Here is a 22,591-nt window from a genome sequence, read left to right as displayed (position 1 = left end):
ATCTTCTGCATACCTCGGGTGTAACAAGTGGTTATTTGAGTTACTGTTGCCTTTCTATCATCTGGGACCCATTCTCCTCTGACCTCAACAAGGCATTTTCCTTCACATAACTGCCGCTCACTGGATATGTTCTCTTTTTCTGACCATTTTCTGTAAACCAGAGAGATGGTTGTGCGTGAAAATCCCAGTAGATCAATACTCAGACCAGCCCGTCTGGTACCAACAACCATGCCGTGTTCAAGGTCAGTCAAATGCCCTTTCTTCCCCATTCTGATGCTCGGTTTGAACTTCAGCAAGTCGTCTTTACCACGTCTAGATGCCTAAATGCATTGAGTTGCTGGCATGTGATTGGCTGATTAGCGATTTGTGTTACCAAGCAATTGAACAGGCGTACCTAATAAAGTGGCCGGAGAGTGTGAATCTCTCGTATTGCAAACTGCACATAGGTTTTCAATAGCATCTTAAAGCAGAACTATGGCCTCCCATTAAAATAAATAGGTGCTGCAGCACTTAACTGTAAGTGTATCTGCATTTATTTATTAGTCCCCCTGAAAAGGCCCACAAATACCTGTTGACCCTGCCAGTGAAGTTCACCTAATGCAGCTTCCTGTGATGGGGTGGCAACAGTGCTGCACTGCTCTTGAATTCAGAGCAGAGTTGTCATTCTCATGCAGGCTGGGCCTGATTGCACTACAGTGGGATGAGAAGATGTTGAAGTGGCTTGGCTAACAGCATTGTCATTGCTGATTCACAAGTCTGAAGGTCGTCAGTCAGCACCTAAACAACACCTAGTCCCACCCATTGCTTTCGGGGTGACAGCACTGCCTCTGTTGCTGAAACCCTCCCACTGTGAGCTGCAGTGTCTGGGAGGGGGAGCTTGTGAGATAAAAATAGAGGATTTGGCTCAGTCAGGGCAGTCAAGGGTGATTTTTAAATGTTCACTTTGTGTGCATCACATAGTAACTGGATTCATGACTTGATTAATCTTTCATACAGGAGCCTTTAGTTGTATTTTCAAAGAAACCACACAGACCGAACATGGAGGGGAAAAAAAAAACTTTATTTTTTGTGACATTTCTAAAAGTTACAACTTTTGCAAAAAAAACAAAAATGGTCTTTGGCATATACTGAGAAAACATCTCAAGGGAACAGTTTTCGCTCCCCAAACAGTTACCTCCATTCCACGCGCTCCCAAAAATATAAAACCAAAAGAAATACAAAAATCTCGGTCTACTATATATACATCATTCCACCCTAAGCATATATTTGGCAAAAGACACTATAAATAACAGTTTCCAAAGATTTCACATCTCCATCGCATTGCAGATCTCTGTGCTGTATAAGCTGACTCTTGAAACGTTTAGAAGCTGTCCCTTCAAAGACATTTCCATGATGAAACCGGAAAAACGTTCTTTTATTCTTCTGTTTTGTGACTGGTTGCTGACAGCTCAGATAAAGGTGAACAGGTGGGAGCTTTTTCTTGCCCGAAACATATGTCAGTTTTGCATGGATTCCAGCAGGGTTCATCTCCCACTGGCTTCATAAGGACTCCAAGAGGCAGGTCCGCACCCAAGTTCCCAAAGCAGGCCCATCTACAGCAACCATTATCAACAGGTCCCGCTCTCACTATTGGATTTGGCATTTATTTTACATTACATAGAGTACAGCAGGAAGACGGAGAGTCATTTTCTTGGCTTATAATAGCCACAGCAAGGAGCAGATTAGGTAACTGCAGATGGAAGAATCTTGCAGCTTGAGCCCCAGAGCAATTCTAAAAGCCAGTGTGTGATCCGACCCATCAGAATCCAGCCCTAGCAGAAATGAAGGGTACTGGTTGGACTAAGCCATTAGGGCTCAACTGTTTCAAAAGACAACTTTACCACGAGCGAAAAAAATCCCTGGCTTCTTCTAAAACCCATTGACAGAACACTTATCTACACCATTTGTTTAATACACATGCTTAACAATCTATGTTAACATGATACAGTCTTGGCACAACCACCGTCCTGCACAGAGGGCCTGTGTGTTAATTGTCACATTACCAGTCCTCAGTTACCAGGCTGCCTAACACAACAGACTCATGAGAATTTTACCTAAGGTGACTCGAGCTTAGAGAATGTGCCTATATCCCATATATCTAGAGGAGGTGGGGCTTCCTGAGAGGGGTGGGGCTTACCACCAAGGTAAAGCACAGTGCAACAGCTGCATTAGGTGGCACAGTGTGGGTATAGTCAATGCAAAGTTGAGCTGAAGTCACAGTCACCCCTAGCAAGCAAACTGATTGTCCTATAACGAAGATAAGTGGTTACTATAGGAGACTTTGCCTTGTTGAGTAAGCAAGTTAATGTAATCCTGAGCATGCATTATTAATGCAAAACAAGGCTGATATATGGATGAAAGCATAATGGAAGTGTAGACCTTGCTGGCCATTGTAACCAATCAAATGCTCCCTTTCATGTTTCCAGCCCAGTATGGCAGAATGAGAGGGAAAACCTGATAAGCTGACAGGAGCAGCGGCGTAACAGCTGCTATGGGGCCTGGGGATGGAAGGGGGCCCAATTAGGGTTGCTGAAGTTGCTGTAGACACTGCCCCTGTAATCCCTGTTACATTTCCAATCAAGAAGAGCTGACATCAGATGTACAAGAGGAAACAGCTCTCCTGTTACCTAACTTGAATATCATTGACAATAGGAAGGTCACCAATGGGCCCCAGCAAAATTTTGCTATGGGGCTCCACGATCTACAGTTTCGCCCCTGGCAAGGAGCAACAGGAACGGAGCTGGTGATCCTTCCAACAAGATTACGCATTGGGCCCTTGACGCTTTAGTATCAGCATTCCTGTAGTAGCAGCAGAAATTGAATCTTAAAAGGCAGAATGTCCAAAATAGACCAACAATATCCAGTAAGAGCACACTGGACTGCTCCACTGACCTGGTAATGAGGACTGATAATGACAAAGACACCCCTACGGATTAGAGGCATACAGTATTATATTAGTCAGCACTGCCACTTCCCCAGAAACTATTAAACACTGCTGTTACCAAAGGCACAATGTGGTTCATGCCTCAGCAACATTACTAGTTCCTGGTGAACTGATTGATAGTTCATCCACAAATTATCTGCCTCTTCTGATCATTTTGTAGGCCATCTGGCTGTATTACTTAAAGGGCAGGCAAGTTGAATCTCAGTCCACGTACATCTCTCAGAGACAATCTAAAGAGCAATTTGCAGTTCCCAGCTCCGCCCCCTACACCCATTAGATAACACTTTGTGAGATTTCTCAAAGGCGTTGAGAATGAATGAGATGAAGGTATGTTGGAGAAAGAGCCCGGTGAACCTGCTGTGCAGCCGCTGAGAGACATAGGAAGCTAGTTACAAATTCAACCTGCCAACACCTACCCAAAAACTTGAAATACCAAGCACGGCTGGCGTGATCCTTTAAGGCTTTGCACCATCCCATTCAGTTATCTTCTACTAAACGTACCGCATTACTTCCGCTTCCAAAACCTTGTCCTCTTAAGCCATTCATTTCATAATCCTTTCATTTCCTCGATATAGAAGTGTCAGAATATGATCCCATGGTCCCATCTGCTCCGGATAGGAAACCATTGGAATTTGGTTTCCATTGTGTATCTTTATAAAATTTAGGGAGGAGGCACCGAAAGACCAGTCTTTTCTCTAATAAGCAAACAAGATCATTTTACTGTACAGCTACAATAACAATCTCTATATCTGATATATATACTTAAAGAAAAAAAAATAAGAATACATAATATATATATATGTATATAGAGAGAGATGTTTAGATCTCTCGCTCTGCTACAGTCCCAGAAAAAAATTTCATATAAAAAACAAAAAGGCACTTGTGTCTTGGCCAATGGAAATAAAACAGGAGCCTCCTTTAAAAAAGGGTCGCCCACCCACGTCCTATGACTGGCAGTCTTGTTTAGTCCAACCCGCATATCCAGCCCAAAGGAAACACCAAGACGGAAGTTTTGGCATGGAGTTGCTATCGTCCTTGGTGAACATGAAGTGATGAACGGGCAGATTGTGGCAAGATGTCACCTGTGGATATAAAAATCAGTTACTTAAATAGATATAAACCCAATCAGTAAACTCATCCAAAAAAAAAAGCATCTAGATATTGATGTTATGTCTCCCGGTGACATCATTAGCACATGCGCAGTTCATCGCTTATTCACGGCATCCTGGCCACGCCAAGCAGTCAAGAGCGTCCGGCATAGGCGCTGACTTTCGCAATCTTTGCTTCCTAAAACCCCACGTGACTAGTGACATCACAGTTTAGAAATAAACTAAGAACCCCATTTCTAAAGGATATCAAACGCTCCAAGGACCTCGATTTGTTCCCTTACCCTGTGTGCTGGTATAGGCTGCTCTACCCCGCGCGCTTGCCAAAGCCGACGCCATCTTGTATGCGTCTCAGCGTTAACTTCCCCTATCCCCTCTTCCGCCCTCCACTGACATAATAAACAAATACCGCACATATGCTGAGAAAAAAGGAACAGTTAACTTCCTGAACCCCCTTGTGATGTCACTAGTCCATCCTGTCCGTGTATGAGTACGGACACCTGCACAGATGTGCAATTCGGGTGCGCATACGGCGGTGTACTCCCATGGAGAAGAACAGGCTGCTGCGTGCAATCACACGCAGCACCTGTCCTTCGTGGGAGCGGCCCGATACGGCCGCGCACGCAGCACAGATCTGTACGGGCCGGCTCTTTGTAGTGTGAATGAGGCCTAAAACCCCTCATTAACCCTTTGCCCCGTTCTTGGTTTACTTAATTACCAAGATTCTGCTCACTAACCTGTTTCATGTAAAACTACTTTGTGATACAGGGAATTTGGCGACTGTCCCTTGCAGGTGTAGATAATCCTCTTCTATCAACTGCGAAACAAAGAACAAGAGTTATCCAGTGATAAAGAAAATGCTAGGAAATACTTACTGAAAGTCCAATTCAACTGAAACAGATATTTCACAATTTTATGCAGGCAAAGTAATCCTAGAGCACACCGAGCAACAATACTATTCCACGGGCTTAAAACTTAAAAGACGGCCCTCATCTGCTTCATGCATACTCGGTGCATCTTTTAACCACTTGCTGCCCAGAGCAATTTCTCACATTTGCACACACATGATAAAATCAGAATTTGTGGCTAGAAAACGGCTTCAAACCCCCCAAATAATGATATCTTTTCTGAGAGCAGAGGCCCTGTAGAATAAAAAAGATGCTAGTTGGAATTTCTTTGCACCGTATTTGTGCAAAGGTTTATCAAACAGGTATTTTTAGGATAAAATACACTAAAATTAAACTTAGTGCACAGAAACAGAATACAATGCCCAATTTTTGGGTAAAATATAAAAGATGGGGTCATGTCGGGTAAATAGATACAAAACATGTCAAGCCTTAAAATTGCGTGCGTCCGTGAAAGAGCAAAAAGCTACAATAAGCAAAATTTCCCATAGGTGACGCTTTAAACACTTTTACGGCTCATCAGTTTAGCGTTAACAGTGATTGATGGGCTTAGAATTATTGCTCTCACTCCGACGCTCACAATGATATATATAAAATGTGCAGGACAATTTTTGTTTTTGCACGTAGGCGCATTCGACGCGTGTTTGCGATGTATATGCGGGGGACTTTAAAAAACATTTTTGCATTTTCTTATGTTACTTTTTTTAACACTCAGTTGTATTGCTATGGCATAGGGGGCCAACAAGCCCCCCTATGTAATAGCACATTTTATGCAACAGGTCCTCTTTATGGAGACACCGGGGGCCTTTCAGACCCCTAATGTCACCTAGGGACACCAAAGAAGCTGATGAAGCAGAGATCTGCTTCATCAGCTTTCCCTTCTGGCTCTAAGAGCCGGAGACTGTGTACAGTGACACCGGAAGTGATGTAATGCACATCACTTCCGGGTCCAGTGATCGGAGGAGAGATGCAACAGCCGTGTTCTTGGTATAATCACTTCCAGCGAATGACGTACAATTACATGAACCCGCGGAAAGTGGCTAAACACAAGCCCAGAATTTCTATCAAAAGTCGCCGGTGTGCACAGTACAAAACAAGAACACGCACCTTGAGTTGGTAGACTTTCTTTTCCAGTAGTAGGATGTGAGTTCTAACCTCATCTGATTGCTCCTGAGATAGTACGATGGGGGCGCACATAAACTCTCCAACATCTCTGGAGGCCAGGTCTTGACCTGTACAGAGGAGATATGAGATGTTAAAACTTGCTCACTCCCATTTACCGATCTGTAACCAAGCCATGTTACCACAACTAAAGCCAAACTCCAGACACAGAACAGCTCCTGTGCAAGCAACGTGGCACCATAGCTTGCTCTTTTGTAAATTTGTTAGCTTCTTTATATATTTTTCAGTGTTTCCCACTTGAATTAAGGCAGCACTGGCCTTTTCCTCTCTAGGCTCTACAACCCCCGTGAAAAGGAGATGGATCATCATGACCAAAAGAAGCTTACCAGTGCTTAGATGTGGTGGCAGTATTCATTTTCTTTACAGGAGAATTATGAGGCGAGTGATTTTCACTCAGCCTCATAATCTGAGCCGACCTGTGACAATGAAACTGTCACAGGTCGGCTCAGTAAATCGGGAAGTGAGCGAACACATACCGTCGCTCACTCACTTCTCGATCTATCCCTGCAGAGAGCCGTGACTGTCACTCACGGCTTCCTGCAGGGATTCCCCCCCTCCCCTGTCCGATCCTGCAGCGCTGACTGGCGGAACGGACTGGGGAGGGTGCGGGTACAGATGGTTCTGCCTCTAGATAGGCAGAGCCAGCTGTCACTCATGCAGCTGGGTGGATCCAGACAGTATTGTCGGGATCCGTTCCGGCTGCGGAGTTACTGAGCTTTGGGTCACGGGAGGACGCTAGTTTGTGTTCTCCCGTGACCCTTAGGAGAACTATGGGGAAAAGCCCTGACCACATAGTTCTCCTCTAAGGTCTTCTTTCACCTTTATTTTCATCTGCTGATCCTGCCAGTAACACTTCCTGTCCTAAGGTGACAACACTGAACTGTATGTATGAAGGAGCAGTGCAGTCATCCTTGGATGAGAAGTGTTAGGACTACATAATACCTAGGACTCCTTTGGAAGTGCAGCAGAGGCACTGTTTTGTCAGCTTACTATGAGAAGTTGCAAAGTCTGGCAGGATCAACAGGTATTTTTTTTTTTTTTGCAGTTATCAAACAGATATATAAAAACAATGCCAGTCATATAGTGATACATAAAAAACAGACCAAAAGGGAGTAAATAAGAGCTATACCAATAGCTATACCATGACCTCATAGCATCCCGCCTGTTTCAAGAGGTGAATATTTAAGCTGTGTCTGGAAGAAGGCCAATTGTGTCTATGTAAAACATGGCCAACTTTGAAGTCTAAAACAGTTAGTTGTAAAAGACATCATAATTGCAACCCAAAGCAAAATCTTACGGCTTCAAGCTATTAAGAAGCCCGCCGATAGACCGATACACGTGAAGTGCTCACCGTTCTCTCCTGGGTCTTTGCCTTCTCGCTCAGACTCTGGAACAAAGTCATCTCCCTCCTGATCTCCATTGGCAGGCTTTTCTTCAGGTGCATTTTGAGATCCTGCAGTTTCTTCGGATAAACTCACCAGGTTTGGGAACGAATCTGCATCTATGCTGAGGCGGATGTTACGTACTAGCATCCTCTTCAGCACCGACACTGAGAGGAGGTAAAGAAGAGAATAAGTAAGGGTGAACTACTTTCCAAACTGGAATATCAGGTAATTGAAAGCAAAATGAGTGAGGGCAGTTCCTGGAATCATCACCCACCCAACATGGAGATACAATGAGAGCAGTTCTCTGAATCATCAACCACCCAACACAGAGATGCAATGGGGACAGTTCTCTGAATCATCAACCACCCAACACAGAGATGCAATGAGAGCAGTTCTCTAAATTATCAACCACCCAACACAGAGATGCAATGGGGACAGTTCTCTGAATCATCAACCACCCAACACAGAGATGCAATGGGGGCAGTTCTCTAAATTATCAACCACCCAACACAGAGATGCAATGGGGGCAGTTCTCTAAATTATCAACCACCCAACACAGAGATGCAATGGGGGCAGTTCTCTGAATCATCAACCACCCAACACGGAGATGCAATGGGGACAGTCCTTTAAATCATCAGCCACTCAACACGGAGATGCAATGGGGGCAGTTCTCTAAATTATCAACCACCCAACACAGAGATGCAATGGGGACAGTCCTCTAAATCATCAGCCACTCAACACGGAGATGCAATGAGAACATATCTCTGAATCATCAACCACCCACCACACAGATGCAATGGGGGCATTTCTCTGAACCATAAACCACCAAACATGGAACTTACACAGGATTTGACTCCTGGCTCCTGGTGGGGGAACAGGGGGAGGAAGAACACAGCAAAGGTTTGTATAAGGGGGTCATAGAGTAGACAAGCAAGAGACTCTGTCACTTTGCCCTGGATGGAATGACCACAATGGAGGGGATACGCTTGTAACAATGTGACAATAGTAAAGTGCTAATTTTTACACGTGCTGCCCTTCCACTCTAAGAAAGGGAGGTAACTGTGATAACTGATTGCTCTGGGTTATTTCGACAGCTCTTCATTTTTATATCAATCTATCACAAAGTTCATGGTGAAAATTTAAGCCATGTGTCCAACTTACCCACTTCCAGAGCTTCATTGGCTACATTCCCTCCCAAATTGTGGCCCAGATGTTCCATAAGGGCTGTAGGGTCCCCAAGACTCTCCTGTCCTAAAACAGCTTCCTCCAAAGACTCTTTTTCTGTAACGACAAGGAAAAGGCTTAATGAACATGGCCTATAAAATAAGGTTTATACAGCAGCCTTTCTCAACCAGGGTTTCTGGGAACACTAGGGTTCCTCCATATGATATTAGTGGGACCTTGAATAATGCATGGATTGCTTTCCAACCCACACTGACCATCACTATAAGGGGGCAATGTTCCTCTTCCAGTCCTCATCCACTCGAAGGGGTCACTTCTACAATGACCATCAATGTAAGGTGACAATTTTCCAATGACTGCCAAATAAAGAGGGCACTACACTGACCAATAGTGTGAGGGGTTGCTAAGCTTTTCACAGTCTGTGTTTCTTTTTGTGGCCAATATTATTATTTGCTTTATTTTATGACTATTATTTAAAACGGTGTAGTCATATAAAGCAGGAGTATCTGGCATCATAGAGTATGATGCCAGATACTCTAGATAGCCCAAATTCGTTATTCTTCTATATAACCTACTGATCACACTAATATACCATGAACTGTAGATGTAATAATTATGTAGCAGGGGGTCCCTGAGAGCTGAAAATTATTTCAAGGAGTTCCTTCAGGGGAAAAGGGATGAGAAAGGCTGTCATGAGCAAATATTATGGGTTACAGTGTACTGGAAGGTAAAAAGTGGAATAAAAAATAAAAAAAAGCCCAAAAACCTCAAGTAGATTGTTTTCACACACCAGAAATGTCAATAAGAAATTATTTTATTAATAAAAGTTAATAAAATCCACTTAGATGTTATACTTTTAATTTCATAAAGAACAACTTCACTTAGAACCCTAATCTAGCCCAGACATTCCACCCCCCACCCCCACGTAGGTGCGTAAGCACCATAATAGAAGCAGCCTCTTCCAGTGTTACCATTCCGGGGCCCAAAAGCTTCTTCTTCTCTAGCCATGCTCGCACGGTATCTCCCAACAGACTTGAATGCGGCCATACGTGAAGTGTCTCTACTATGTGTTCACATCTAGGAGGAAGCTACTGTGCAGATGCAGCTAGTGCTGGAGAAGAGTTTAAGATGCAGGGTGTACTTAATGTTCACCTTCAATCTGGGGATGTCCCCATCAATACTTCCCTTCTGCCACTAGATGTTTTCAGTCATCGGGGTTGAATGACAGCCAGAATCATTCAACCCACATCTGTGATGGATCGGGGGGTTTCATTATGAAGCCTGGGCCCCAAAAACTACCTAATGGTGCAGTAGTAAAGACCCAGCCCCTGGAGGCAGGGCAAGACCTATGCTAACATTGGCCTTGCCAAAGAACCCTTGGAGAAAGAGAGAGAGAAAAGAGAGAGAGAGAGAGAAGAGGAGAGAGAAGAGAAGAGGAGAGAGAAGAGGAGAGAGAGAGAAAAGAGAGAAGAGAAGAAAAGAGAGAGAGAGAAGAGAAGAAAAGAGAGAGAAGAGGAGTGAGAGAGAGAGAGAGAAGAGAAGAAAAGAGAGAAGAGAGTGAGAGAGAGAGAGAGAAGAGAGAGAAGAGAGAGAGAGAGAGAGAGAAGAAAAGAGAGAGAAGAGGAGAGAGTGTGAGAGAGAGAGAGAGAAGAGAAGAAAAGAGAGAGTGAGAGAGAGAGAAGAGGGGAGAGAAGAGAAGAAAAGAGAGAGAAGAGGAGAGAGGGTGAGAGAGAGAGAGAGAGAGAGAGAGAAGAGAAGAAAAGAGAGAGTGAGAGAGAGAGAAGAGGGGAGAGAAGAGAAGAAAAGAGAGAGAAGAGGAGAGAGAAGAGGAGAGAGAGAGAGAGAGAGAGAGAAGAGCAGAGAAGAGGAGAGAGAGAGAGAATTTGTTTTTTCAGGTGCAATCCCGGCCTGGCCAAAGACTCCAAACCGGAATTCTTTTCCCAGGAAAAATGAACCAAGAAGATAAAAGCACCGGTCATGGAGGGGAGTGCGGACATCACAGCCAGTGCTGCAGGGGAACACTTTGCTAGGCGAGTCTGCCATAATATACTGTGCATACTCGTACATTATGGCAAAAAGCTCCCGGGGTTCCCAAAATTCTTTATTTGGTCCGGTGATTAGGTTCCGCCTTATGTACACTGTAAGAAAAACGCACGGGGCTGCCACTAAGGACAAATATTAATTAATCTATTAATATTAATAGATGACCTGATAAAAAAAGTCAGTGAGAGTATTTAGTTCTAATTTGCCATTTCTTACCATCTTTAGTAACAGACTCTTTCAGGGAAGCTCCATTCTCACTAAATCTGCAAAATAAAACATGGAAGATTAACACAGAATGAACAAGACCACCAACACAGGGGTAGACAAACTCTAGCTATGGTAAAACTACTAAATCCATCATGTGCCTGCCTCTAGGAGTCATGCCCGTTACTGTCAGAGTCTTGCGATGCCTAATGGGATTTGTAGTTAAACCGCAGCTGGAAAGCCGGAGTTTGCTTACCCCGGTCTCTTTAAAGAATGGTTATATCCTTGTGAAGTGCACTTAATGCATCTTACGTTTCAATGAACAGAACATTCTGATCTGGATCTTTTTTTTCTGTCCAGCCAGTCTTGAGATTCACACACACCTGCACCACACTACATAGCCAGGAAGATCACTCTACAGTTTCCTAGCTGAGCTTTACAGCTTCCTGGGTTACCTGTATGCTCACTGGACAATGAATGAGCAGTGTGATCATGCTGATTCATTGTCAAATGAGCAGGTTGGAAGTGTAGAGGTGACATGGGAAACTACCAATCTGTACCAGGAACACAGTAGTGTTATCTGCCTGTATGGTGTAGTAAGCACTGTGTAAATGTGGACGCTATTACAGGTAAAACAGTACACATAGATAGAATGCAAAACTGTATTTAGCAATTTTCCTGGAGTTTACTAGTAAGCCACTCCCCTCTTTATTCCAGACCCTCCCACTTCAGCATTAAACCCCCCTACTTTTACAAGGTGTGGATCACTGTTGCAAGGTGTGTCAAGGTCTTTTACATCCATTAGTCAGTCCTACTGTGTCTCGCCATTACTGTTTGTCAACTCTGTGTCCATCAGGGCTAGTCATCCATCATCAGTTTTCACAAGCTACTTTTAGTTGAACAGATCTTCATAGCCACCCAGGACACCCCATGAATGTTTGAGCCATATGGAAAATGTTTATTTCGTAAACATTGTTTCCTTGAACACTTAATAAAGCTGACCCATACTAAACGCTAAAGTGAACCTTGTGCTTTGACCACACAGGGCACAGAAACAGGTTGACTTAGCCCTTGTCAGCAGTGCACACTGCCCCCTCTTTCGCTTACCCTCTATTTAGCCACCATGACTACAAAGAGAGCCCTATAAGTCGCCGGTGTCAAAGCTCCAACAGGTCTATAGACTACCCATGTGACAGTAGGGATTTTCCCAATCCTGTCTCGCGGAGTGATTCACATGCTCCTTCATACGTGGAAGCACCAAGTATTTCCTTTGGCTCCCGGCACTCAGTGTCATGGGAATGGAAGAAAGGTTAGTACAGTATATGTTTTTTGAGGCCTGGGCAATTAAAGCACATCTATTGCTTTGCCCTGGTTGGTGTAACTCAAGCCCTCAATTTAGAATTAAAGGGTTCAACCGGGAGATAGGCGACTGTTAGGGCCCATTCACACAACTGAGCTGTGGTACAGCATGACAGTGTACTTTGCTGCCATTTATACTCAACGATACCCCTATGCACCTTCACAGTGCACTGCAACCAATAATAACACATTATAATGCATTGCAGTGCACTAGAAAAGAGCCGGCGTGTCTGATTTTTGGTCCATTGTGGCGCGTCAGGCAACCCATTTACAAGGGTTAAAAGTACCGCAATCAACTGCCCTGGTGTCAAACGGCCCTTTTCCCTGCCTGTGGATCTGTAGATTATGTGGCCGCGAAACTGCGGGGGGCGGGGGGCAGATTATTCCATCTATAATGCATGCCATGAATTTTGCATGCATAAAGAATACAAGACAAGTTTATCAGGTTGACAGCAGACTTACTCTGAGGGGCTCTGTGGGATCATGCGTGGATTAGTAAAAGAAGGTCTTGGATTGCGTGAAGCAGGTTCAAAATGTCCAGTATTCTGTTTGACTAGAGAAAACCACCTGTACGAAGAGAGAGAATGAATGTTATTTTGCTGCGATTATGGCATACTAACAAACTCCTATTACCAGGTATAGCTTTCCGTACTGTTCAGTGTCTAAACAGCAACCCCCCCCCCCCTTTTCTACGAACATGTCATGAGATCAACAGCACTGTACACCGCAGCAAAGTCTGCTTGGCACAGAGAGCAGAACCTCCCACTAGAAGTCTGATTTCTGCTTTATAGCAGATTGTGGAAAATTATTTAAAGTTACAGATTTGCTATCTTATATAGGAGAATTAACTGTTATTGTGCCTATGCAGCACCCTGAAAATGTACCTTTTGTCTGGAATTCCTCCAGAAAAATAGCAGTGCACTTCCTGGCAGGCGAGGCACCCCTGTACCTAGAACCTCATAGCTTTATATCTGTAGTGTCAGATCCAAAGCCCTGCTCTGACTCCTAGCCTCAGGAGACATTTAGTGACATTTGACTACGTCACTACTGTGCTGCTTATTGTTGTCCTTGCTGAAGGCACTGACGTCAGGAAGCAAAGCCTTGCCTCGACCAAGATGGCCACCTCCACTGAGAAACACAGTGCAGAACAGTGCATGGTAACGGGAAAAATATCAGCTGCAGGGAGACCATAGGCAATGCTAGTGACTAGTCCTCTGTCTGCCTATTTTTTGGGCACATCATCCAGAGTCCAGCTCCTCTTTAGATGTCAGGAAGTTATACTAGCAGATTTTAAATGTAAACGTAACTGGACTTCAAGTAAGGTTACAAGGAAATAAACGGTGATTGGTCCAGAGAAGTTACTACGTCTGGAGGGAGGCTGGGGATGCTAAAAAATGTTGTGGTGAGCTTCCACCACTCAGACTGAAAATCACAGCCAGTGTACACTGAAGGAAGTCACTCACTATCCCCTTAGTTCCCACTTCATCCATTTACAAAAACCCTTGTATTCTGAATACAAGGCATTCCGTGAAAGGACAAAGGGAGATTCTGTGATTTCCCTGCCTCCTCCTCTCCCCTCATGCATGCACAGAAAGTCTTCTATTTAGTGAAAAGAATACAATGCTTTTTGTCATCAGGAAAATAGAATGCATATGGCACTATCAACAGGCTTAAAGTGGACTTTTGCTAAACATCACATCAGCATGTAGCTCTGCATACTGATATGAAATCTTCCTACATTCAATAGTTAAACATATTTTTATTATACCTACAGGTCTTTTTCTTCCTACTTCCTGGTTCTCTTTGGCACAAATGATGTAATCGTGCCCAAGTGTTGCATCCTGGGAAGGTTATATCAGCAGAGCATTGCTGGGAAATCTCATCTGTAATCACAGGAGATCTCAGGGAAGGCATTTTCTTCCCCTGAGATGATGTGCATGGTCACATGTCCTAGTCACGTGTGCCAGAGTTCCAGGAAGTAAAGGGAAATGGATTAATCTGCCCTTAGTAAAAATGGCCACTGTGAGAAGAATGGGGAGGAAAAGAAAAAAAAAAGGTATGCAAAGAATACAAAGCCGGCAGTTATCTAGAAGTATGTGTTTGTAGATTGTCAATACTAAACATTTCTAAAAGGTGTCGTTGATGTTATTTTGAAGATATGGTTAAAGTTCCTCTTTAGAGTGGACCTATCTGCCCCCCACCCCAAAAAAGCAATCAAAAGCTTACCTTCCCCCTATGTACTTACATGTTTTTCTCAGATATGGTAGGAGCCACCAGTTCATAGATCTGTGGTCTGTCCTCCCATTTGAATATGACAAAGAAGGCTTTGTTATCTGCAATGAGACCAGATATTACAGTGTTAGCAAACTGTAACTGTGTGCCATTGTTCCTCAAGCAGGGTCCCTCCTAAAGTTACAAAAGGGTTCCTCAAAGAATGGTGAACTCATCTACCTACACGGACCACCAATTATCCAGTGACCACCCATGCAAGGCATTCTACCCTGACCACTGATGTTAGACTGTGCTGCAATTTTTATTGTTTGCTTTTCCTCTCTGTTGCAGTTATTCATTTAAAAGGAGAACTATGGGGTTAAGGCTTTTCCCCACAGTTCTCCTTAGGGTAACGGGAGGACACAAACTAGCATCCTCCCGTCTCCCTAGGCTCAGTATACCGCGAGCTGTAGCTCACGGTATGCTCACGGTATACTGAGACGCTGCAGCTGAAGCGGATCCCGACAATTGTGCTGGGATCCGCCCAGCTGCGTGAGTGACAGCTGGCTCTGCCTATCTAGAGGCAGAGCCAGCTGTACCCGCCCCCTCCCCCGTTCCTCCAGTCAGCGCTGGCGGATCAGAGCGGGGGGAATCCAGCCCCTCCCCTGTCGAGAGGTGAGCGAACGCCGGTATGTGTTCGCTCACCTCCCGATCTACTGAGCCGACCTGTGACAGTCTCATTGTCACAGGTCGGCTAGAACTATGAGGTGAGTGAAAAGCACTCACCTCATAGTTCTCCTTTAATTTGGACATTGCTGAGAATTATTTTGGAGGGGAGTATTAAAATGTTATCCACAAACACGGGTGTCAAATATGCCTATAGGTACAATGCATTACCTATTCTTTTATTGAAAACGTTCTACGATTGATGGATCACGCCAATCTACCATGGGCTGAAAGTATAATCATTTTTAGCAGGGGTCCCCTGAGACTTTAAGAGATCCCCAGGGGTTGAGAAAGGTTTGTGTACATTATGTAGGTTATTCACAAAGCTGCCGAGGTCAGCCGAGTGAATAACTCAGTGAAAGTGAGCTGAACAACGTTCGTAAAATCGGCTGAGCCGAAGTGCAGAAGGACTTCGACTTAGCCGATCCAACATCTTGAACGGCTGAGCCAAAGCTCTGGCAGCTCACTCGCTGCCATTCGCCTCTCATATTCTCAATAGCCGGCATTCTGCTCGGTACCTCCGTAGTACAGTGCAGAATAGCAAATCAATGAAAATAGTAAAAAAAAGTTGAAAAAATAATTTTAAAATGTAAATAAATAAAAAAAAAAAGTTTGTTTAAAAATAGAAAAAAAAACTATTGGTAGGAGCTAGCTCCGCCCAACTGTTTCCTATTGGCCAGCACCTGCTAGAGCCTTGTAGCAGGTCCCGGCCACCGAACAACTGGGCAGAGCCAGCCGTGACAGTCGAGCCTAAGCAAATGCCTTCGGCTCGGCTGAGCTGCTCGACCGCCTTCGGCTGCTATAGGGCTATAGTGAATAGCCCGTACGGCAGCCCTTTGGTTCGACTGAACCGAAGGGCTCCAGGGGCCGAAGAGAGCCGAAGGAGCAGCCGCAGCTACGGCTGGAACCTTCGGCTCCCTTGTGAATTGCCCCCTATGTGTTTGAAGCTTTTGTATGGTGGAGGGATGAACAAAAAATGCATGGAAGCGCACAACTGTAATATGGTCAAGTTTCTCACTTGCTAACTATATGGAAAATGGTGTGCAAAAACTCTTCAACAACCGGGAGAGGAGCCCCGTGTAACGTGTTTGGCAAAATTATACATAGAAGAGCGCAACAACCTAAAAAATTGTTTAGATGCTAAGCATCCTGTAATGACTAGCTGTTTAAATAAATTGGTTGATATATAACTCACGGTTGTGATGTCATAGATGGACATGCACTCCCTGCAGTCCCGTGCGGTCAGCGAAGTGTTTCTGGATGGAAAGATCTGGACAGTCAAGACCTAAATAGTCTAAGATCTAAATAAACCCCAAGTCTCTCCAGGCTGCGTCCTCGGCTGGCCGGGCCGAGCCGCGGCTAGTAGAGCAGGAGGGGGAGGACTGTCAGGCTGCTGTGATCGGCACTGGGCGGTGTGTAGCCGTATGGTGTGCAGCGTAAACGATGGAGCGTGTTCGTCAGTGCTCGTGAGTCCGGGGTGATGTGTTCAAGTGAGATCAGTTGGCAATTGGCGGCTACGCGTTTCGAGGGTGACCCTCTTTGTCAAGCCTTGGAGCGGTGTCAGCCGCGGGATAATGCGTACATTTGAAACTGACAGGGGGGAGGAGTCAGATCCGAAAGAATGCCGTGATAGGGTTAGACGTCGGGAAGTGAATCAACAGTCTCGAGGGCACTTCGGGGTTGATTGGTCAGAAACCTTTCTATCTCAGTTACCTGTGTACTCTTCTAGTTCTGCATTGACTATTATCACAGGTTAACATTAGGACCTGTACTATACTGACTAATAGAGAGCTTTCATCATGTCGTAAATGGCAAAGCCTAGTTTTGAAGAGGATTAAAATATCACGTTTATTTAAAATTGAGTAAAAATGAAATAAATAACAATAAAAAATGAATAAAAATTAAGTGAAGAATTAATAAGATAAAAACATTTTTGGACTAAAAATTAATTTCATACGGAGTAGATATGAGGGGGAGACTACATATAGCTCCACGATTGTTCAGGGGTGACCCTCTACTTCCATTCAAAGTGTTGGGGGTAGTGATCAAAGGACAGCAGGTGACTTCAACGTTAATTTATGGCAGTATTCCTGTTGTTATAATGAAGCATTTCTCCATGTGTGTGCAACATGACATTTGGTCTGGATGTTGCCACGCCGTTTTAGATGTATCTATAGCCTACATCACAGGACTGGAAGACCTAAAATGTTATTATGTTATAAAGAATGGGGGTGTGCTAGAGAATGGTGTGTATCTCAATTTCTTCATTCAACCCATTGGGTGTCAGGGTATTGAGTTTAAAAATCCAGAATGTTTCTCTTCTGCAGAGTGTATGGAAACGTTCTGATGGAGATAAGTGTGTGGGGATGTGTTCAATTGCAAATACCCTCAGGTCTTGGATCCTTTTTTGATGTTTAATGGAAAAGTGTCTTGGGATTCTGTGTTCCAGGTCTCCTTTGGCAATAAGCCACCTATGGTCCCCAATCCTAGCCCGTAATGGGCGTATGGTGCAGCCAATATACATCAACCCACAGGGGCAGGTAAGCCCGTAGACCACATGGTCATGGGAGCATGTGATGAACTGCTTAATGTGATGTACCTTTTTAAGATGGTCAAAAAACTGGGACTGTCCGTGTTGGATAAACTGACACGTGAGACATCTGGGCTTTTTACATTGGAAGATGCCCACCCGATTGTCGAATAGAAAATGTTTGGGTGTATCCCCTGGTGCTTGAAAAGACCTACTTGGTCCCACCCGATTTTTTACACTTCTTGTTTTTCTAAAGTTAATTGAGGGCTTGGGAGGTAATCTGGGGCCTAATCTGGGATCCTTCTGTAAGATGTGCCAGTGTTTATTCACCACCTTTTGAATGGCTGTAAAACTGTTGTTGAAAGTGGTAATACATCTGATATCTTCATTAGTGTGGTTCTCAGTACTGCGATCCTTATTTCTCTCCACATTGGGTTTGGGGTTAGAGTAACCGGAAGAGGCCTCAGTAATGAGTTCCTCCGGGTACTCTTTATCCCTGAATTTCTCCAAGAGAAGATGGCTTGAAGTAATATAGTCGCCATCTAGTGTACAATTCCTTTTTAGCCTGCAGAATTGGCTTTTTGGTATGTTCTTTTTCCACCGGGGGTGGTGGCAACTCTTATAATGTAAATACGAGTTTCCTCCCGTTGGTTTAACATGATTGCTGGTAACTATTTTCTGTTCTATGGAATACAGCTCGAGATCAAGAAACACTAATCTGGTGTTACTGACCTCGTGCGTAAAGGACAGACCGAAATGATTGTTGTTGCAATAGGCCACAAATTCTGAAACACTTTCTGGGGGGCCGTCCCAGATGATTATTATGTCATCTATATATCTGCCATAATAAATAAGTCTCCTGGCAAAAGGATTGTGTTCCCAGATGTATGAGGCCTCCCAATGGCCCATAGTCAAATTGGCATAACTGGGGGCATAATTAGCCCCCATTGCTGTCCCTTGGGTTTGCAGATAGAACTTACCCAAAAACGAGAAATAGTTGTGCGTTAACGTAAATTCAGTGCAATTTATCAAAAACTGAGCTTGATTATAGTTAATCGATGATTGTCCCAAGAAAAATAGTAAGGCATTGATTGGTCAAAAAACTGGGACTGTCCGTGTTGGATAAACTGACACGTGAGACATCTGGGCTTTTTACATTGGAAGATGCCCACCCGATTGTCGAATAGAAAATGTTTGGGTGTATCCCCTGGTGCTTGAAAAGACCTACTTGGTCCCACCCGATTTTTTACACTTCTTGTTTTTCTAAAGTTAATTGAGGGCTTGGGAGGTAATCTGGGGCCTAATCTGGGATCCTTCTGTAAGATGTGCCAGTGTTTATTCACCACCTTTTGAATGGCTGTAAAACTGTTGTTGAAAGTGGTAATACATCTGATATCTTCATTAGTGTGGTTCTCAGTACTGCGATCCTTATTTCTCTCCACATTGGGTTTGGGGTTAGAGTAACCGGAAAAGGCCTCAGTAATGAGTTCCTCCGGGTACTCTTTATCCCTGAATTTCTCCAAGAGAAGATGGCTTGAAGTAATATAGTCGCCATCTAGTGTACAATTCCTTTTTAGCCTGCAGAATTGGCTTTTGGGTATGTTCTTTTTCCACCGGGGGTGGTGGCAACTCTTATAATGTAAATACGAGTTTCCTCCCGTTGGTTTAACATGATTGCTGGTAACTATTTTCTGTTCTATGGAATACAGCTCGAGATCAAGAAACACTAATCTGGTGTTACTGACCTCGTGCGTAAAGGACAGACCGAAATGATTGTTGTTGCAATATGCCACAAATTCTGAAACACTTTCTGGGGGGCCGTCCCAGATGATTATTATGTCATCTATATATCTGCCATAATAAATAAGTCTCCTGGCAAAAGGATTGTGTTCCAGATGTATGAGGCCTCCCAATGGCCCATAGTCAAATTAGCATAACTGGGGGCATAATTGGCCCCCATTGCTGTCCCTTTGGTTTGCAGATAGAACTTACCCAGAAACGAGATGGGTATGGTGGAGGGAGCCATCTTAAAAAATAAACCATGCTCAATAGTATGCATATGGCATGAACTAATATATTTACAATTACATTTGTGTTATTTATTTTTAGGTTTTCTTCAAACCTTCCTTATTTTTAAATGGGGCCTTTCCAGGTTATCTCCTCAAAAAGCACACTGTACCCTGGTGATCTTTGATCTCTGTCATGTTGTTCAGGTAGATCTCCACCACTCCAGGGTTGCCTACCCCTTGGTCAGATTGTGATCACTGTCAGTATCTTCCTTTCCCAGTGACACCCATTTCTCTCATTTTGTTGTCCTGGTGTCACAAGGACAGGAAGTGAGGAATTTCCCTCCAATGGGGGTTGCAGTCAGCAGTAACACCATCACTGAGGTTCTTACCCTTCCCAGCTCTATCAGAAACATAAATTCCTGGGGTTGGAATTTAAGATGCTTACCAGTAGCCACTTCTCGAGCCATTGCCGTATGCAGCTTAATGATCGGACTCAGCATCAGCTTCCCATCAGGCGTTGGGGTGAGCGTCCGACTTTGGCACTTCAAGACTAAACGGTCATCCTGCTTCTGCAGCAGCATCATGATGTCATCCAGCAGCAGGACGTGAACCTCTGTTGAATAAGAATGCTAGGGTTAAGGGTGATGAGAAGGTAAAGGAAAGGACCACGTACACTATATGGGCCTATTCACTAAAAGGTGCCTATACACAGTGTGTGTGGGGCTGTCGGCTCCCTCTTAGCCGCCATTCCTCGATCAGCTGATCGAAGGAGCCGGCTGGGAAATCTTTGCACGATCAGAGCCGACAGCCAACGAGCTGCCCGCTCTGATTGGGTATTCTGACAGATACCGGCAGCACCTGTCAGAATACAAACAGCAGCAATTCCTCGATTGACACGTTGTTTGTATTGATAGAGGAATCGCCTCAATTTCTTTCATTCAGCCCGCGGGTTGAACGAAAAAATTTGCCACGTGTATGGCCAGCCTTAGACAGAGCAGACGGCAATGCTTAACCCTTTTGCTGCCACAGCCGTTTTTGCACATGTTATCATCTGCATTTTAGGCCTGAGAGCTACTTAAACCCCCAGAATTAATGTTTCCTGAAAGCACAGATTCTGTAGAATAAAATGGCGGCAGTTTATTTTAAGTCGCATGATATTAGCGCTAAAATGTCCAATTTCAGTAAAAATTTAATTTAGGCCCGGTTCACACCTGGGCGTTTTGTAGCGCGTTCGAACGCTCTGCAAAACGCTCAAACACCGAAATCCCATTATTTCCTATGGGTATGGTTCACACCTGGGCGTATTACAGGTCGTATGAACCCACTACAAAACGCCCTACGCCCAAAGAAGTACAGGAGCTTCTTTGGGGCGTTTTTGTTGCGTGTTTCCATTGGGATACAGCCAAGTAGCCCCTTCCTAAACGCGCGTTTGTCGCGCTTTTTTTCTACCGCGAAACGCGGTAAACACGCACGTCACGAAACGCATATTTAATACGCCTAGGTGTGAGCCCAGCCTTAAGGTAATTTTGTGCACAAAAACACAATATATTACCCAATATTTTTTATTTTTTTGTGTAAAATATAAAAAATTAGGTTGTGCAGAATAAATAGATACCCAATAAGCTAAAAAGTGAAAAAATATGGCACCCCAAAATGTCCATATGCGATGCTTTAAAAGCCTGTACAGGTCATCGTTTATAGTTATCAATGAATATTGGCCCTAGAATGATTGTTCTGATACCCAACATGTTTTTGACGCAATCGTCATTTTCGTAAGTAGGCGCACCCGATGCCTTGCATTCATTTATATGTGTACATGAGGACGGTGAACTATACTTTTTTTTTTCTTTTAGGAGGGGTTCTTTAAGCCTGAAAATTACTTCAAATCCCCAAACATTATATCTTTTCTGAAAGCCAAGACCCTGTAGAATAAAATGATGGCAGTTACAAATTTTTATGTTGCACGATTATAGCACAACTTATTATTAAACCCAATAATTTAGTGAAAAATGCACTTGTTAAATTTAGAGCCCCAAAATACAGGAAATTACCGATTCATTTAGATAATATAAATGAAGAGGTTACAACGAGTAAACAGATACCCAACATGACCAGGTTAAAAATTGCGTGCCTCTGTGAAACGGCATCAAACTTCAGTACCCCAAAAAGTTAATAGACGACACTACAGGTCATTTTTAAAATACGCATAAATATTGGCCCTGGAATTATTGCTCTCACTCCGGCGTGCACAGCGGTACCAAACATGTATAGCGCGATCATAATTTTTGTACGTAGGCGCACCCAACGTGTGTTTACGCTTACGTGACCTTTTTTCATTATTATTACATTTATTTTATTCAATATTATTTTTAAAAACTGTTATTAGTCTTTATTTTTTTTACTTTAATTGCGATCACATAGGGGGGCTTACAAGCCCCCTATGTGATAGCGTATAGGTTGTGGCAGGTCCTCTTTAAGGCGATGCTGGGGGTCCAAAAGACCCCAGTGTCACCGTTACACTCTAAATAAGCAATTGAAGTGCGGATCACACTTCAATAGCTTATTGCTGGGCTTCAGGAGCCGAGCAACGACAGCTCAGGGACCGGAAGTGATGTAATCTGCATTTCTCCCGGTCTCATAGAATGGGGAGGAGATCGGTGAACGGACAATCGCCGCTCTCCTCCCCAGCTTCCTGCCGACACCCGTGTTTCCCGGGCATCGGAGCCCGGGAAACACGGCGGGGGGGTCGGGGGGGGGTGGCGGCCC

General features: G+C 44.1%; 1 protein-coding gene across 1 annotated transcript in view; it reads right to left on the bottom strand.

The window, feature by feature from the left end:
- Positions 1 to 3,292: 3,292 nt before the first annotated feature.
- The window catches only part of ARHGEF1 (Rho guanine nucleotide exchange factor 1), a 74,134-nt gene continuing 54,835 nt past the window's right edge, over positions 3,293 to 22,591 (bottom strand). Inside the window, exons 24-32 of the mRNA XM_018554773.1 lie at positions 20,271 to 20,438; positions 14,595 to 14,682; positions 12,812 to 12,916; positions 11,003 to 11,049; positions 8,723 to 8,842; positions 7,528 to 7,725; positions 6,102 to 6,226; positions 4,827 to 4,906; positions 3,293 to 4,065 (exon numbers count right to left, since the gene is read on the bottom strand). Coding sequence (XP_018410275.1) covers positions 4,832 to 4,906; positions 6,102 to 6,226; positions 7,528 to 7,725; positions 8,723 to 8,842; positions 11,003 to 11,049; positions 12,812 to 12,916; positions 14,595 to 14,682; positions 20,271 to 20,438 — 926 coding nt within the window. The 3' untranslated portion in view covers positions 3,293 to 4,065; positions 4,827 to 4,831. The remainder of the gene's footprint in view (positions 4,066 to 4,826; positions 4,907 to 6,101; positions 6,227 to 7,527; positions 7,726 to 8,722; positions 8,843 to 11,002; positions 11,050 to 12,811; positions 12,917 to 14,594; positions 14,683 to 20,270; positions 20,439 to 22,591) is intronic.

Source organism: Nanorana parkeri, unplaced genomic scaffold, assembly GCF_000935625.1.
Source record: "Nanorana parkeri isolate BGI_ZX_2015 unplaced genomic scaffold, ASM93562v1 scaffold173, whole genome shotgun sequence".
Taxonomy (NCBI): domain Eukaryota; kingdom Metazoa; phylum Chordata; class Amphibia; order Anura; family Dicroglossidae; genus Nanorana; species Nanorana parkeri.
Note: the sequence above shows the minus strand (reverse complement) of the source record. Positions and strands in the feature narration are given on the sequence as shown.